At 41.7% G+C, this 19,695-nt stretch overlaps 1 protein-coding gene across 1 annotated transcript in view; it reads right to left on the bottom strand.

Annotated features, from left to right (window-relative positions):
* The window catches only part of LOC121292357 (sodium/potassium/calcium exchanger 4-like), a 283,353-nt gene that overhangs the window by 67,988 nt on the left and 195,670 nt on the right, over positions 1 to 19,695 (bottom strand). Inside the window, exons 4-6 of the mRNA XM_041214208.1 lie at positions 12,156 to 12,230; positions 11,331 to 11,415; positions 6,632 to 6,735 (exon numbers count right to left, since the gene is read on the bottom strand). Coding sequence (XP_041070142.1) covers positions 6,632 to 6,735; positions 11,331 to 11,415; positions 12,156 to 12,230 — 264 coding nt within the window. The remainder of the gene's footprint in view (positions 1 to 6,631; positions 6,736 to 11,330; positions 11,416 to 12,155; positions 12,231 to 19,695) is intronic.

The following is a 19,695-nucleotide window of genomic DNA, read 5'->3' as shown; positions in this document are numbered from 1 at the left end:
AGGGGATCTACAAAAAGATGCTGATGGATGATATATAAGGTGGCTTTTCTTTTGGTTTCACTGTGCCTCGTCTTACACAGGAAAATCAGGCCTGGATTTGAATTATTTTCATCTCTCCCTCAATTAATATACCTATACAGTGGTTGTTACTATGCCTATCAGCTGCTAATATGAACAGGATATTGGGCAGAAATTGGGTAATTCCTAGATTCTTAATGAAACAAGCTCCTTGTAAGCTCAACAAAGGGAAATAGATTATCATTGAGATTGGTACAATGCATTGGAGGGTTAACATATCATGCAGTGATTTGATGTCTTTTCAGGCTATAATTCCTAACATTGGCATGTATTCCCTTGAGTCTAGCAGACTGACGGGTGATCTAATTGAGTTGTTTAAAATGATAAAAGAATTCAATGGGACAGATAAAGTGAATCAATTTCCCCTGTGAAGAAATCCAGAACAAGGTTTTCTAGTGGCCTCCAGGCTCCTGTGCAGTGCTCCCCAGCCCCCACCGGGATCACCCACCACAATGCTGGCCTGACTGCTGAGTCAATTTTTTATTTAAAGTATAAAAGGTTGGAGGGAGGGCGCCTCAGCATTGAGGCACCCTCCCTCCCCCTCTCTCTTTAACCGGAACCTAAAACTGCTGCTGTTTCCAAGCCGGCGGGCCCTCCTTTGGACCTCCAGCTTGGAAAGCCTGCCCGCCACCACCTTTAATTGGACAATGAGCTTGCCCTCTGGCCACTGATTGGCCAGTTCGAGGGGATTCATTGCTGGGTGACCGTTCCTCACACAGTGTGGGGTTATGACCCCTATTTGACCTTGATGTTCGGGCCCTGAAGCCCACGGGGAAATTCCTGCCCTGTGTTCCTATAAAATTAGAGCTAGGCCATGCAGGAGTGAAATTGGGAACCACTTCTTCACACAAAGCGTTGTAGAAATCTACAACCCTCTTCCACACAAGGCACTGGACGCTGGGTCAAATGAAACTTTTAAGACAGTGATCGATAGATTTTTCTTAGGTGTGGGTATCAAGGGATATGGAACAAAGATAGAAAAATGGAGCTGAGATACAGGTTTGTCATGTTTAATTGCTGGAACAAACTCGAAGGGCTGAATGGCCTAGACCTGTTACAATGTTCATATGGCGAATTTGTTGACTAAGCCATGTGGTCAGTGGCAGCTGCTAATGTCAAACTATTTCTCATAGGCAAAGATCGCAGCCTGGGTGGCTCTCATACCGCCTAGTGGCCAGGACCAGACAGGCGGTCGAAAAGGCCTGGAGAATGGTCTTCAAGCCATCATGCATAGCTCAAGGAGAAGGGCACAAAAACAGGGAGAAAATGAAATCATTCTCTTCCCTGATGAATGTTAAAAATATTTCTCACCATTAAATTTAAAAAGCAACCAGCAGATGTCAGCAGATCTTCCCTTTCAGAGTATGGGAGGTTGGGAGGAGTTGGCTTCAGAAATGCAACTGGCCTCTGGGGTGTCAGTAACAGGATTTCTTGTCTCTGGATGAACTAGTTGTCAGGGATATTGCATACAGTAAATAGAATTTTGCAGATCTAAGTGAATGATTGAATGGACTGCTGTGGTTTGTAGTCTCTCATCACAAACGTGTTCTATATATCAACTAACTACATATGCACTTTTTCCAACTGGTCAAAAATGACATTTATAGGTGAGTAGTATCTTGTAATGTGGCGTAATTGTTCAAGGAAGCCCATTTTCCAGTACTGAACAACTGTCCCTGCTAATCTTGTCACTTTGGTTGGTCAACTTCCATGAAAGGAAACTGGAAGATATAAAAGCTAACTTTTTGCAGTTAGTCATTCTAAATTCTGAGGTTAAGTGGGAAGAAGGAACTCTGATATTTCAAAGCTGTGCATATCACATTTGAAACAGCAAGATCGAAAGAAATTAGCAAAGGAAAGCCAGGTACTATTTGCCCATCAAGAGCATTTACTTTTAAAACATGGTCTCACATAATCCAGACAAGTTATTTAATCAGGTAATTTATCCCTTGTGGATTTTGTCCATTTAATCTGTTTGATTAATGCACCATTTTAGTATGGCTAATAATTTTTACACTTCATTTTTTCTATATACAGCAACTATGAACAAATACTTTTAACCAGCAAAAGCTTTTTTGACATTCTGAAGTGATGGCCATTCACATCTGCACCGTCATTAAGACCTATTTCTACCTCTGTAATATCTCCCAGTTTCACCTTTACCTCAGCTCTTCTACTGCTGAAACCTTCACCTATGCCTTAGTTACCTCCAGATTTGACTATTCTAATACACTCCTGGCCATTGTCCCACATTCTACCCTCTGAAAACTTGAGGTCATCCAAAATTCTGCTACCAGTGTCCTAAAGTGCACCACGTCCCGTTCCTTCATCGCTCCTGCGCTCGCTGACCCACATTGACTCTTGGTTAAGCAATGCCCCAATTTTAAAATTCCCATCCTTGTTTATAATTCCTTCCATAGCCTCACACTTCCCTATCTGTGTAATCTTCTTCAACCTCACAACCCTCCGAGATACCTGTGCTCTTCTTACTCTGGTCTCTTGAGCATCCCTCATTTTAATTGCTCCACCATTGATAGCCATGCCTTCAGTTGTCAAGGACCTAAGCCCTGGAGTTTCTTTCTGTTATAGAATTGATTTCAAAGGCAACTTTTGTTGGCATTGCACACTGTGTTTTACCACCTTCTCAATATTGCTGTCCATTCCTGGCCACCAAAGATATCTTTGCGCCAGCGTCTTCATTCTGGAGATTCCTGGATGGGCACTCTACCAAGAGTAGTTCCCTTCCTTGTGAAGGAACTATAACTTGTGCACCCCATAATAGAATACCATCTTGACTGCTCAATTCATATCTTCGGTTGAAAAATGGCTTCAATTCATCAGAAACTGGTTCCTGGGACCATCCATGTAACACCTGGTCTCTCACTCGAGACAGGGCTAGATCACGATTCATCCAGTTTCTTATCTACCTGGTACAGATTGGTGAGGAATCCAGGAAATTCATCACTAGTACAAGCTCTTGGGGAATTGGGACATGATCATCATCCTCTTGCAAAGAAAGGCGACTTAGGGCATCGGCATTTGCTAAATGAATTCCTGGCTTATGCACAAAGGTGCATAAACTACAATTGCCGCTAAAATTAGGGCCCATCTTTGAATTTGTGCAGAAGCTATGGGAACGATAGCCTTTTCCACGCTAAACAGACCCAAAATTGGTTTGTGGTCTGATACTATCACGAAATGTCGCCCATGCACATATTGGTGGAATTTTTTACATCAAAAATAATGGCAGACCTTCCTTTTTGATCTGAGAATATCCTTTTTCAGTGTGGCAAGTGTCCTGAATACATAGCCTATTGGTCTCTCAGTACCATCGTCCATCTTGTGAAATAGTATCGCTCCTACACCATAGGGGGACAGATCGCAGGTTAGCACCAATTCGTTTGTCGGACCGTAGTACACTAACAAATTTGAAGAGTGCAAAAGCTGTTTACCTTTCATGAAGGCTTTTTCTTGGGTGATTTCCAAACCCAATGCTGGTTTCTCTTTAGCAGTGAATGTAGAAGGGTCAGAACCATTGATAAATTTGGTAGAAATTGGCCATAATAATTTACCATCCCTAACAGCGATTTAAGTTCAGAGACGTTCTTAGGCGCAGGTACCTCTCTGATTGCTTTAACCTTCTCTTCAACAGGGTGTAATCCTTGGACATCTACCCAGTGGCCCAAATAAATGACTTAATTTGCCTGAAAAGTGCATTTTTCCTTCTTTAGGCGCACTCTTGCTTCTAAAAATCATTTCAGGACTTCCTCTAGATTAGCCAAGTGTTCCTTTTCTGAGAGTCTAGTTATTAGTACATCGTCCAGGTAGAACACAGCTTGAGGTAGTCCTTGTAGCAAGCTCTCCATCGTCCTCTGAAAAATGGCACAGGCCAAAGAAGCACCGAAGGGCAGACATGTGTACTGGGCAGACATGTGTACTGATGTAACCTTTTGTGGGTGTTTATGGTCACAAATTCTCTAGAGGCATCATCCAGTTCCAGTTGCTGATATGTGTGACTAATGTCAAGTTTTTTATATGTTGTCCTTCCTGCTAGTTTGGCATAGAGGTCTTCAATCTTGAGAATAGGGTACCTGTCCAGTTTGGCTGCTTTATTGACCATCAGTTAACAGTCCCCACAGGTCTGGACGGTCTCGTCTGATTTGAGGACAGGGACTATGGGTGCTGCCCGCTCTGAGAACTGAACCGCTTTTATGACACCGACCCTCTCTAGCTAGTTCAACTCAGCATCAACCTTCACTCTCAAGGCGTATGGTACTGGTCTTGCTTTCAAGAAGCCAGGAGTTGCTTCTGGGTCCATGTAAATCTTGGCCCGTAGACCTTGGATTTTTCCCAATTCATCCTTGAAGACAGTGCCATATTTTTTAGAAGCTCCGGTAGTCCACCTGCTCACAACTGGAAGATTTTGGACCAGTTTAATTTAATCTCTTTCAGCCAATCATGACCTAGAAGGCTTGGCCCCTCACCTTCTACTACCTGTTTGGTGTTACTCTGGTGATGCCTTTTACCTGGATTTCTTCACCTGTGTATGCTTTCAACTTGGCAGATGTTTGTTCCAAATTTAATTGCTGAGCACCTTTATTTAAATATCTGAAAGTGTGTCCTCCTATTATAATGGTAGAAGCACCCATGTCTACTTTCATTTTTAAGGGCGTACCATTCACTTGCAATGTGACAGTAATTGGCTCTGTCTTCCCATCTTTCATGTTGAATAATGAATAAAGTCAGAATTGGTCATTTCTCGCTCTTCCACACTATATACTTCATTGGACTTTGTTTGTTGCCTGGGAGCCTGTTTAAATCTCGCTTTGCAATGTTTTAATATGTGTCCACTTTTGTGACAAATATTACACTCCACCTTTTTAAGGTGCCAATTGTTAGGAGTATGATGGTTTCCACGTTGATAAAAATTCGTTTTTAAATTTGTTGCTAAGCTGTTTCTTCTAAATTTTCAGTTAGCGGGAACTGTTTCCCGGTTCACGGCAGAGTCCTGGCATTTCGTGCCACATTTGACCATTCCTGCCCAACTAGGAAAACTGCACCATTTTGCGCACCTTGAATTGCTTGTGAATCCCTTACAGTGCTTTCTATCACAAGCGCTATTTCTAACGCTTTCGTAGTATCAAGATCCACTTCAGCCAGCAATCTTCACTGAATTGCATTCTCTCGCACATCACAGTCCAAATGGTCCCTGAGCATGTCATTTAGGGTTTCACCGAAATCACAATATTCCGTTAGTTGTTTTAATTTTGTCACATTGGTAACCATGGTGTCTCCTGGAGCTCTATTCTGTGAATTAAAGCTGGACCTCTGCATTGTGACTGAGGGCTTGGGTTGGAAATGTTGCTTAACGAGGACTACTAATAGACTGAAGGTCTTTGAATCAGGGGCACTAGGGGCTGTCAAGCTTCGAATTAAACTGTATGTCTTGCTCCCACAAATACTCAGGAGAATCGCTCTCCTCTTTTCCTCCCCCATGATTTTATTGGCTTGAAAGTAGAACGCAAGACATTCTATATATTGAGACCGGTCGTCAGTGGCTGGCTCAAAGGGATTGATTCTGCCAAGCTGTGACATCTCAGATGAGTAGGTCTTCCTTTCTTTTTAATTATCTTAGATACTCACAATCACTGGGCGAGGGACAGTGCTGGATCTGATTTATCCTCATCGGCAGTGTTTTGTTGAGTTGATTTTCCAGGCAACTGTTCTTGATGGAAACATTTAACTTTATTTACAAGACAGCAGCAGCAACTACATGTGCGCATCGAACTCTAAAACTAAAGAAGAACTCTCCCCTAGAGGTTCTCCACACTGCTAACTCATTGGCTTATATAGATCACGTGATCTTACAACACATTCTTAAAGCTACTGTCCTATGTTTATCCGAACTATAATTACTACACCTTCCTAAACCTTTCCAACTTGCTTTCCTCCTTAAAATCCACCTTTTTAACCAATCTTTTGGTCATCTGTCCTAACACCTCCTTATATTTTGATTAATAATGCCTCTGTGAAGCACCTTGAGATGTTTTTTTCCTTTATTGGCGCTATATAAATACAGGCTCTTGTTGTTCTAGCTGCATAGCACAAGCCTATGTTCAATCCTTTAATAAGATTGCTATAAAAAGGGCAATTATTACACCTCAGGTAGCACAATGCTGCAAGGATAGGTTAAACAAAAGGAAACAGTTTCCAAAATATATGAGGCAAAGCCTGCTGAGGCGAATAACAGTGAAACTGCTGAAGGAGAAACAACAACCCCTTCCTCACCATAGTGGACAGGTGTTGGATTCTCTGGCAGCCACTAGCGATGTAACACATACGCCTGCCTACACTCCTACATATTAGGTACCCTTGCACTGATTTGACCAACCCTGGGGGATTTAACATTGGAGTACACTGATGCCCATGAACCCGGTAGGATTGTGGCCAATGGACTTCCAGGGATATCCATTCTGTACAATAATGTCAAGTTAACGAAGTTTTTATTTTGTTCCGTATTATTTTTAAGAGAAGTATTTTTAGTCGGACTGACCTGCCCTCCAAAGATTCCACAGACACCAATGATACACAGTATGTTAAATACTGCCGAACCAACAATTGTTCCAACTCCGACATCTCCATGGGTGATGAAGACTCCTGCAAGGAACATAAACAATTGTGTTTTATTGGATTTGCTTTACTGACTTTCATTACAAGAGAACTCAAAACAATTGCATCTCCTTTTAAGGATCTGAGTGATTGCCAGGATTTTGTTGGGCCGATGGGATGAGACACCCACCAATCGGGGAACTAATGGGGAAAAACTGATCTGACAGATGTGATCATTTCTAAGTGTTAAGTAATTAGGAATATTCCAGAAATTGTTAACTGCTCTAACTTGCTGTTAAAGCTTGCTTCAATTCTTGTAATAGCATTGAATTTACACATTACTAGCTATTAAATCTCTCTTTTCAGCTTTCATAATGCTTTTACAGACTGCTTAAGTAAGTACACAAGACCAGCGTAAATATTTTAGCAGCCTCACAACAGGAGTTTTCTGAAAACTGTGGGTGAATTTTTAACTCACTCAAAATGCACGCACTTACACAGACTTAAAGTTGGGCCCAATTGTGTCTAGGAATCTAGCAGTGAAGAACAGCCTTTTTATTCTAACTAATTAGAAGGAATAAAGAAAGAACTTGCGCTTATATAGTGCTTTTCACATTGTCTGGAAGTCTCAACAAACTTCACAGCCAATGAATGAATAAGTGTAGTTCACTCTTGTAATGTAGGATAACATGGCCAATAATATGCAGGCAGCAAGGCTGCATAAACAGCTATGAAATAAATGACTAGATGATCTGTTTCTGTTCATGTTGGCTGAGGGATAATTGCTGGTCAGGATATCAGGAGACCTCCAAATCCATGACCATTTCATTTATGGTTGACAAGAGCAGATGGGGTCTTGCTTTAGCACTTCCTCTAAAAGACAGCACTTCTGACTGCGCCACCCCTTCAGTACTGCACTGATGTGTCAACCTAGGCTAGGTTCTAGTCAGTGTAATGGGGCTTGAATTCACAACATTCTGACTCAGAAACAGAGGGCTGAATTATATGGGGCACCGTGGTCATTGCACCCCAACCTCACCCGCACACCCCCACCCCCAACCCCAACCGCTGGACAGTGGTGAAGCCCGCCCATGGATGAAGGGCGACCCTGCAGTTACTTAATGGCCAACTGGCCATTGTTTCCATCCTCAAGGCGGGTGGTGGGAGTTGGGAAAATTCCCAACAGAAAGTGCCGCAAAGGCGAGATTTTTACTGCCGGGGGGTTAGGTGTGGGCTGGAGTCTGGCCAGCTGACCCGGGAAAAAGCTTGAAAGCAGCTACAGGAGCTGCTGGGTGTGGAGGTGGGCTGACTAAAAGGCACGCCTCAGTGCTGTGGGACTTTGTCCCAGTTAAAATGAAGACACAAAGGCCCTCCACCCCTCACACTCACCTTACCCTCCAAACGCTCCCCATTCCCCATCCATGCCACCTCATGCCCCCACCCACTCCTTATGGCCTCTCATGCCTGCTATGCTCAGTTCTCCCCTTCCACCCACACATTATGGCACCCCCTCCATGACCCAATGCCAAGCTATGGCACTTCCATGCCAATTGAGCCACTATACACTGTCTAGAACCAATGAACCCTAGTGGTATGTAAAACAGAAAGCTTTAAAAAGAGTAATTTATTCATAACTTTCTCCTATTTTGAAAAAAAGTCTTCATTACAACCTAATAAAAATGTCAATCATCTAGACCCATTAAAGTATTAATTACAACAATTACAAACTCTGAAACCACTTAACTTGCGTAACAAACATCGTGAAATTGACAGCAGAGATCAGAGAACCTGAGCTGTCAATCAAACAATGTTTCCTCTAAGGAGCATGTAGCCAAGTTTACACAATGACTACCCACTCACCACTCTCTGACTGAAGAAATTCCTCCTCATCTTGGTCCCAAAGGGCCTAACCCTTATTCTGAGACTGTGTCGCCTGGTTCTAGACACCCCAACCAGGGGAAACATCTTTCCTGCATCTACCCTGTTGAGCACTGTAAGAATTATGTAGAGTTCAATGAGATCACCTCTTATTCTTTTAAACTCTAAAGAACACAGGCCCAGTCCCTTCAATTTTTCCTCAGAGAACAATCCCACCATCCCAGGATTAGGCTGGTGAATCTTCATTGCACGCCCTCTTTGGCCAGTATACGCTTCCTTAGGTAAGGAGACAAAACTGCACACAATACTCCAGGTGTGGTCTCACTAAGGCTCTACACAGCTGCAGAAGAATTTCTTACTCCTACACTCAAGTTCCCTTGCAATAACAACTAACATATCATTTGCAAATTGCTTGTTGTACCTCCATGTTAGCTTTCACTAAGTTATGAACAAGAACACCCAGGTCTCTATAGACCTCAACACTTCCCAATCTCTCTGCATTTAAGATATACTCTACATTTCTATTTTTCGTACTAAAGTGGATAACTTCACGTTTTCCACATTATATTCCATCTGCCATGTTCTTGCCCACTTACTTCATCTTGTCTAAATCTCCTTGGAGCCTCTTTGCATCCTCCTCACAACTCACATTACCACCAAGTTTTGTGTCATCAGTAACCTTGAGAATATTACATTTGGTCCCCACATCCAAATCATTGATATAGATTATGGATAGCTGGGGCCCAAGCACTGATCCTTGCGGTTCCCCACAGGTCACAGCCTGCTAGCCTGAGAACGATCAGTTTACCCCTGCTCTCTGTTTTCTGTCCATTAACCAATCCTCAATCCATGCCAGTGTATTTCCCCCAATCCCATGAGCTCTAATTTTGTTTACTAATCTCCTGTGTGGGACCTTATCAAAAGCCTTCTGAAAATCCAAGTACACCACATCCATTGGTTCTCCCTTACTTATTCTACTAGTAACATCCTCAAAAAACTCAAACAGGTTTATCAAACATGATTTTCCTTTCATAAATCCATGCTGATTCTGCGCAATCTCACCATTATTTTCTAAGTGCCCAGTTATCACATCCTTTAGAATAGATTCTAGCATTTTCCCTACTTCTGATGTCAGGGTAACAGGTCTACAGTTCCCCGTTTTCTGTCTCCTTCCTTTCGTAAATAGTGGGGTCACATTTGCTACCTTCTAATCCGCAGGCCATGTTCCAGAGTCCATAGAAGTTTGGAAGATGATCAGCAATGCGTCCACTATCTCTCTAGCCACCTCTTTCAATACTCTGGGATGTAGATCATCAGGTCCAGGGGAGTTATCAACTTTCAGCCCCATTAATTTCTCCAGCACTACTTTTTAAATAATACTAATTTCTTTCAGATCCTCAATTTCACTAGTTCCTTGGCTCCCCAATATTTCAGGAAGTTTTATGTATTTTCCTCCATGAAGACAGACACAAAGTAACTGTTTAGTTTCTCTGCCATTCCTTATTATCCATTATAAGTTCTCCATTCTCTGCCTGTAATGGGCCCACATTTTACTTTACTAACTTTTTTCCCTTTTACATATCTATAAAAGCTTTTATAGTCTGTTATTATGTTCCTCGCTAGTTTAATTTCATATTCTATTTTTTCTTTCTTTATCAATTTCTTGGTTCTCTTTTCCTGAATTTTAAAATGTTCCCAATGTTCATGTATACTACTTTTTTTTGGCAACTTTATATGCCTCTTCCTTTCATCTGATAGAATCCTCAACTTGTCTTGTTATCCATGGTTGGATCACTTTTCCTGCTGGGTTTTGTACCTTAAAGAAATATATATTTGCTGTAAATCATGTATTAATTCTTTAAATGCTAACCATTGTCTGTCTATCGTCATACATTTGAATGTAATTCTCCAATCTACCTTGGCCAACTTGACCCTCACACCTTCATAATTTCCTTTGTTTAGATTAAAGACTGTAATTTCGAATTGAACTACATCACTTGCAAACTTTATTTAGAATTCCATCATATTATGGTCACTCTTCCCTAAAGGCTCCTTTACAAGACTATTAATCAGCCCTTTCCCGTTGCACAATATTAGCTCTAAAATAGCCCCTTCTCTCGTTGGTTCAACATACTGTTCTAGATAGCCATCGCATATACATTCTAGGCATTATTCCTCCGCAGTATTAGTGCTAATTAGGTTTATTCAGTCTATATGTAGATTGAAATCCCCCATGATTACCTAATTACCCTTGTGACATGCACCTCTGATTTCCTGATTTATATCCATGCCCTACATTATCACTACTATTTGATGGCCTATAAACAACTCTTATCAATGTTTGCTGCTCCTTGCAGTTTCTGGAGTTGCCTACCTCTGCAATGGAATTGGCCAGGTGGGTAGTGCCAGATGAGGGCTTTTGACAGGAACCAGCCTGCACCCATTAAAGGTACTCCCGAAAATAAGATAGCCCAGGAATGGGATCGGGACTCCCGGAATCTGAAGCCGACCACCATTTTTAAAGGGCTTCCGAGTTCTCCCAACTCTGTGAACATCCAGGCCTAGATGTCTAAATTTGTACCATGCCGCTGGTGAAGCTATAGCGGGAGTAGCTCTGAGGAAATTCCCAGCCAACCGTATTTTCATATACTTTACTCTTGTGGTTACATTTTAGAACAAAGCAACTTAATGAACAGTTTTTTATCTGTTACATCCAATATGAAAATACACAACATTTATTGGCTGCGAGTCATGTGTAACATTACCAATAACTGAAGCAAACAGTTCAGGTGCTGAGCTTCCAGCTGCCATGAACGTGGCACCAGCTACATCTTCACTCAAATGTAATCTCTATATAAAAAAGAAAGAAAAAACAGGATATTGGAAATATTTCCAGTCAAATTCTATCATTCCTTTGATTTTTAGAATGGTTTGAATAGCATAGACACATAGGTAATTTTCTCAATGATTATTTTCATTTTCTGTTCCACTATATGCTCTCGTAGGTCACCAACTACCCTGATCATGATTGTTTACTTCAATTCTCTGGGTCATTACTGTCTGTCATTCATACTGGAGTTACACATCATCTTTTGAACATTTTTAATAGTATGTGTGATCTTTACCAAATAAAGCAAGAACAATTTTCTAAAGATAAAGATAATTAGCAAAATAGAGGTTGATGAGTTCTTGAGATTGGACTCACTGGTAAAACCTGACGTGTTACATGGATTCTTCCCCATTTTGTTTGCCACACTATTTCAGCTGGGACACCATGGAGTAGCTGAAGTTTTTCCTTGGAATTGTGTTTAGAACAAACAGGTTTGGTAGTCCTGTAGGTTCATACAGTGCTCAAGAACATTGACAGCATGCAGTAAATCCATGAGTCCCAGCTGCATCTGGCATATCTCATCAGAGCTATGAAAGCAGATTCTATTTGAACTCATGTTATTCTGAGTAAAATATACAAATACACACTCTAATCGAGTTCATTTTATTGCTAGGCAAATGCCTAATGTTTTACACAAGTTTCAGGTACCACTTTTGTTTCTAGTGCTTTCAATGTCTTAACTAAATGCACTTTAACATACCTCACAGATTTTTTCTAAAGCTGGAACAAAGAAGTCATCACAAACTATAGCTAGTGCGTAAAACATATACACAGCCTGTGAAGAGAAAAGAATAAGTGTCACTCATGTTTCCCAAAATGTTTTTTCCTCTCTAAGAATCTGACATTTACTGCACTCTCCTCCCCCAAAAAATTCCTTTAGCCATGATTTCTGTTTGTATCCTGAAGACAAAACTGTCTGGGCTGTAGCATTCACCAGGCATAACGTACACACTATCTTCATCAATGGGCAACAGGAGTGGGCACCTGCTGGGAGGTGCTGAATTGATAACTTCCCCATTTCAAGATGAAAAGCTATACTATTCAGAAACGCTCCAGCTAGTTGACTGTTTTAAGAATTGCCAAAGCCATGCCAGTTATAAACCAACACAGCAAAAAGAATTAATGAGCCCATATATTTAATTGCAAGCTATGTGATAGATGCTGAGAGCCTTTCTGCTTTGCTTGGTTACTGATAGAATTTATTGACTGTTGCAATTCAGATAATGCCCTCTGCATGGTCCTGCTGGTTGATGGCACATTCTGTGCTGCAAACCCCTAGAATCCATTCTCTTTGGGATCCTCATTGTCATCTACCTCATCATTGTGATCATTTTTGTTGTCTTCCTCAGAAATGATGCACATTGAAGGAAAAGACTCACCTTTTAAGATATGAAGGATGCTTTTCAATTCACTACGGACAGTCATTAAACTGAAGAGCCCTGATTGGCTGGAAACGTTCTCCATTTTCCAGCTATAACTTTAGGAGGCTGGTGAAGCCCCGAGGGAAACAACCTATACAGCTGAAAACTGTTGGAGGCAGGGAGAATCCACATAAGAGTTTTATGGCCCAGATGTTTGCACAATAATATTCTTCAGTAAACAGTGAGCAAATAAATATTTACCCTGAATAATTACTGCCAAGGAACATTATATATTTTCATGTCACATTCCTAAGTAGTATTACATGCACATTGTGGAAGAGGTTATAAACATTTTTAGAGTATTTGCAAAAACAAGATACATCACCACTAACTTCAGAAGTCTCAAAGGAGCTGGGTGGTTGTCTCAGCTGAAAGTTCGAAGAGCAGCCAGACTTTTTTAGCACCTGTCAGCATTTTACTTTTGATTGGTGAGGGAAATGATGCTTGCAACTGTCTTTGAGAATTGACTATTAAGTTTTGTTTCCATTCTGCTAAGGTACTTAAAATTGTTGATTCATTCACATGATCCTTCACCTCATCAATTATTTTAGGCCTTAAAATAAGTCAGTTGGTTTATTTTATAGCCTGCTATAGTCCAGGCATTTTGACAGTGCTGCTTTGTAGAATTTATACTGTTCAGCCAAAAAAGATGCAAGTTTTCATTTAATACATTTCTTGACTAGAATACTGACTTACTGAAACATGGTTTGTATTGTAATCTGCTGTCAGTTGCTTTCTGTGCTTCATGGGAAGAACAATGCGCGTTATGTTTATTTGTATAGGCTATGATGTGATCGAAACATGAATAATCTGAACAAAGCTCCTTTTTTAATGACTTCATTTATCACTGCTCCTAAAATTAAAATGCAGTGGACTAGAAAATAGCAACATTCCAGCTCAGTAGTAACTGAGCAGGGTCACTATGCGGTTATCACTTTAAGTGCCCAGATGCCTCCATATTTGAAACTAAGGTGATGAGGCTGCAAAATCCAATAAGACACAAAATGGGTGCAGGAATTCCAATGCACGATTAACCATTGCTTCAGTTGCAGACAGCATGCAAGATTGTAAGATAGCACCACTTACTGCTCGCTTGCAATACTTATAGCCAGCCTGCACTGCCTAAAAGGGAGATGCATTCTGGCTGCAGCAGGAGCTGGCAGTGGTTGAGGAAGTGTGTCTGAACAGGGAGAACACTGAATAATGGCACAGAAAAAACACAAAGCACGCTCCGAGGTTCTGGACAGGACGAGGGAGTGCTCCTCTATCCACAGTGATGAGGAAGCCCTCCAGAAAGACCCTGCAGAGACAGTGGAGGCAGACAGTCACCATGGTTAGTGACAGCTGTGTAGCTGTGGCCAGCAGCAGGGCAGAAACTGTCAAAGATAACAACATGCTTATATCTAATTCTCCTTCTCCCATCCTACTTCCCCATCAATTTACCATCTCTTCTGATTTACAAGCTGCAAATGGTCGAAATCCTCTTGAGGAAAACTCCAAGAAACCTAGAGAAGCATTAAAAGAATGTAGACCTTCCGATCCTGGTCTCTGCTCCTTAGAACCATAGAAAAGTTACAGCACAGCAGGAGGCCATTCAGCCCATCTTGTCCATGCCAGCCCATGCCCTTTCTAATCCCACCTTCCTGCACCCGGCCCATAGCCCTGCAGCTTACAGCAATTAAGGTGCAGATCCAGGTACTTTTAAAAAGAATTCAGAGTTTCTGCCTCTACCACCAACTTGGGCAGTGAATTCCAGACACCCACTACACTCTGCATTAAAATTTTCTTCCTTATATCCCCCCTACACCTTCTGCCACTTATCTTGAATCTATGTTCCCTTGTTCTAGAATTCTCCACCAAGGGAAACAATTTTATCCTGTCTATTCTATCTATTCCCCTCATAATTTTGTACACCTCAATCAAGTCACCTCTCAGCCTTCTTTGTTCTAAGGAAAATAACCCCAACCTATCCAATCTCCCCTCGTAGCTACACTTTTCTAACCCTGGCAACATTCTTGTAAACCTCCTCTGCACTCTCTCCAGAGCTATTACGTCCTTCCTGTAATGAGGTGTCCAGAACTGCACACAATACTCCAGTTGTGGCCTCACTAGTGTCTTATACAATTCCTTACAACATTATATCCTTACTTTTATATTCTATACCTCTGCCAGTGAAGGAGACCATTCCATATGCCTTCTTTACAACGTTGTCTGTTTGAACTGCTGCCTTCAGGGACCTGTGTCTCTCACTTCATCTACCCCTCTTAGTATATTCCCACTTATTATGTAATCCCTGTAACTGTTTGATCTCCCTAACTGTATGACCTCACACTTCTCTATGTTAAAATCCATCTGCCACTTTACCGCCCACTCCACCAACCCATCTATATCGTTTTGGAGATTATGGCTATCCTCTACACTATCCACTACTTGGCCAATCTCTGTGTCATCTGCAAATTTCCCAATTGTGCCCCCCACATTCATGTCCAAATCGTTAATATATAACACAAACAGCAAGGGTCCCAACACTGAGCCCTGTGGAACACCGCTTGAGACAACTTCCCATTCGCATTTTCCATTACCCTTTGTTTCCTGTTACAAAGCCAACCTTTTATTCAGTTTGCCACATTACCCTGAATCCCATGGGCTTTTACTTTCCTGAGCAATCTGCCATGTGGGACCTTGTCAAATGCCTTGCTAAAATCCATGTACACAACATCCACCACACTACCTTCATCAACCCTTCTCGTCACTTCCTCAAAGAATTCAATCAAATTTTTGAGGCAAGACCTTACTTTTAACAAATCCATGCTGACCATCCCTGACTAGTCGATGCCTTTCCACATGACAGTTAATCCTATCTCTCAGGATTGATTCTACTATGGATGTCCCTGAACCTTTCAACCCATATGAAAGATGGCATCTCTGACAGTGCGGCCCTCTCTCAGTTTCCAGGTGTAAGGGCCAGGAAAAATAATTCCTTATAGGTTTTCCTTCTCATCAAGTTGAGGGATTTTAGTGCTAGAGAAACAACATTTGCCCCACATGGATACACAGTGTCAGCATTAAGCATTCCTAGTTCAGGACCAACACAGCCAGCTGCAAATTAGAACTCACTTCACACTGGACAGAGAATATGCTTCAGTCCAAATCTCTGAAAAGAACCTGTTAATGCACCAGTGTAGCTTTTACTGGTTCCTATACCAGCTATTTTTGGGACCTGTTGTAGTTAAATTATCTTACCGGCCTAGGGGTAATTTTCAGCTCTGGGTTCATGCTTACTATAGGGTTAGTATTATGAAACTCTGCTCCTGGCATTGAGTCTCACTTGTTTTATTTCTAATCATTCGTGGGATGTGAGCATTGCTGGCAAGGCCAGCGTTTGTTCCCCATCCCTAAATGCCCTTGAGAAGGTGGTGGTGAGCTGCCTTCTTAAGCCGCTGCAGTTTTTGTGGTATAGATACACCCACAGTCCCACAGTTAGGAAAGGAGTTCCCCGTCTTAAACCCAGAGACGGTGAAGGATTTGTGATATAGTTTCAAATCAGGATAGTGTGAGGTTTGGAGGGGAATTTGCAGATGATGGTGCTCCCGTGCATCTTCCCTTTCCTTTGTTGAGATCATGGATTTGAAAGGTTCTGTTGAAGGAACCTTGGTGAATCTTGTGTATGGTACACACTTCACAGAATCACAGAATTGTTATGGTGCAGGAGGAGGCCATTTGACCCATCGTGTATGCACCAAATGAGCATTATGACTCAGTGCCATTCTCCTGCCTTTTCCTCATAACCATGCACATTGTTTCTATTTAAATAATCATTCAATGCCCCCTTGAATGCCTCAATGGAACCTCCCTCCACCACACTTCCAGGCAGTGCATTCCAGGCTCAAACCATTCGTAGTGTGAAAAAGTATTTTCTCACACAGCATTTGCTTCTTTTGAAAATCACTTTAAAACTGTGCCCTCTTGTTCTTGATCCCTTTATGAACAGGAACAGTTTATCCCTATCTACTCTGCCCAGCCCCCTCATGATTTTGATCACCTCTGTTAAATATCCTCTTAGCCTTCCCCTCTCCAAGGAGAATTGTCCCAACTTTTCCAAACTATCTTCATAACTGAAGTTTCTCATCCCTGGAACTATTTTTGCAAACCTCTTCTGCACTCTCTCCAATATGATCACATCCTTCCTAATGTGCGGTGCCCAAAACTGTACACAATACTCCAGCAGAGTTCTAACTAGTGTCTTTTACAAGTTCAGCATAACCTCCTTGCCCTTGTACTCTATGCCCCTATTAATAAAATGTAGGATACTGTATGCTTTACTAACTGCTTCCTCCACTTTCCTGCCACCTTTAATGACTTTTGCACATATACACCATGTCCCTCTGCTCCCGCAAACCCTTTAGAGTTGTACCCCTTATTTTATATTGTCTCCCCGCGTTATTCCTACCAGAATGAATTACCTCACACTTCTCTACATTGAACTTCATCTGCCACCTATCTGCCCACTCCACCAACTTGTCTATGTCCTTTTGAAGTTCTACACTGTCCTCCTCACAGTTTACAATGCTTCCAAGTTTTGTATCATCTGCAAAATTTGAAACTGTCCCCTGCACACCAAGATCTAGATCATTAACATATATATCAAGAAAAGCAAGGGTACCATTACCAAGCCCTGAGGACTCCAAACTACAAACCTTCCTCCAGCTTGAAAAATATTCATTAGCTATTATTCACTGTTTCCTATTACTCAGCTAATTTTGTATCCATGTTGCTAAAGTCCCTTTTATTCCATGAGCTATAACTTTTTTCCCAAGTCTGTTGTGTGGCACTGTATCGAATGCCTTTTGGAAGTCCATGTACACCACACCAACAGCGTTACCCTCATCAACCCTCTCTGTTACCTCTTCAAAAAACTCCAGCAGGTTAGTTGAACATGATTTCCCCTTAAGAAATCATGCTGGCTCTTTCTAACCAACCCATATTTTTCCATGTAACTATTAAGTCTATCCCAAATAATTGTTTCCAGAAACTTCCCCACCACCAAAGTTAAACTCACTGGTCTGTAATTGCTGGGCTTAGTCTTACAACTTTTTTTGAACAAGGAAGTAACATTTGCAATTCTTCAGTCCTCTGACACCTCCCCGAGTCTGGGGAAGACTGAAAGATTATGGCCAATGCTCCTGCAATTTCCACTCTCACTTCCTTCAATATCCTCGGATGTATCTCATCTGGTCCCAGTGCCTTGTCAACATTGAGTACCGACAGTTTATCCAATACCTCCTTCTTATCAATTTTGAACCTTTCTAGTGACAAAATTTCCTCCTGTGTCACCATGGCGTGGGTAGCATCTGCTTCCTTGGTAAAGACAGATGCAAAGTATTCATTTAACACCTCAACCATGACCGTGCCTCCATGTGTAATTCCCCTTTTTGGTCCCTAATCGGCCCTACTCCTCCTTTTACCACCCTTTTACTATTTATGTGCCTATCGAAGCAGGGATTCCCTTTTATGTTGCTGCCAGTCTTATCTCATAATTCCTCTTCGCTTATCTCATTTGCTTCTTCACCTTTCCTCTGAACCTTCTGTATTCAGCTTGCTTCTCAATTGTATTTCCTACCTGACACTTGTCATAAACACACTTTTTTCTTTTTATCTTAATTTCTATCTCTGTTTTCACGCAGGAAGCTCTGGATTTGTTTGCCATACTTTTCCCTTTTGAGGGAATATACCTTGACTGTGCCCGAACCATTTCTTCTTTGAAGGTAGCCCATGTACGGCTACAATTTTTCCTGCTAATCTTTGGTTCCAGTCTATTTGACCCATGGTGGAGGGAATGAATATTTAAGACGGTGGATGGAGTGCTTTGTCCTGGATGCTGTTGAGATTCTTGAATGTTGTTAGAGCTGCACTCAAGTAGAGATTATTACGTCACAATCCTGACTGGTGCCGTGTAAATGGTGGACAGGCTTAGGGGAGTCAGAAGAAGAGCTACATGCCACAGAATTCTAAGGTTCTGGTTAACTCCCAATATGTTGAGAGTGGGGGATTCATCAAGGGTAATGCTGTTCAACATCAAGGGGAGGTGGTTACATTCTCTCTTTTCGGGTTAGTTATTGCCTGGAACTTGTGTGGCACAAATGTTACATGCCAATTATCAATCCAAACCTGAGCATTGTCCAGGTCTTACTACATGTGGGCACAGACTGCTTTAGTATCTGAGGAGTTACGAATGGTGAACATTGAACAATCATCAGGGAACATCCCCACTTTTGACCTTATGATGGAGGGAAGGCCATTGATGAAACAGCTGAAAATGGTTGGACTGAGGACACTGCCCTGAGAAACTCCTGCAGTGATGCTCTGGAGCTAAGGTGACTGGTCTCCAACAACCACAACCATCTTCCTTTGTGCTGGGTATGACTCCAACCAGTAGCGAGTTTTACCCCTGATTCCAGCTCAATGTTGCTCGGATATCTTGATGCCACAGTCAGTCGAATGCAGCATTGAAGTCAAGGGCAGTCACTCTCACCTCACCTGTGGCGAATACAATTTTAAGTCAGAGCTACAATGTTTTAGCCCTACTTTTGCTGTTATTTTTGCTCCTTCTAGGACTATGAGATATCTTCAAACCACTCATGATCATTTCAAGTAGGCTAGTAAATAAAATTAATGCCTTGCATTTCTAAGTGCCTTTCATAGCCTCAGGAAATCGGAAAGTGCTACTTACAGTCAATGAAATGCTTTTTTGAAGTATATTCACTGTTCATAATGTAGGAAATGCAGAAGCCAATCTTCACAAACAGATATGGGTTAATG

This window comes from Carcharodon carcharias, chromosome 20, assembly GCF_017639515.1.
Source record: "Carcharodon carcharias isolate sCarCar2 chromosome 20, sCarCar2.pri, whole genome shotgun sequence".
NCBI lineage: Eukaryota > Metazoa > Chordata > Chondrichthyes > Lamniformes > Lamnidae > Carcharodon > Carcharodon carcharias.
Note: the sequence above shows the minus strand (reverse complement) of the source record. Positions and strands in the feature narration are given on the sequence as shown.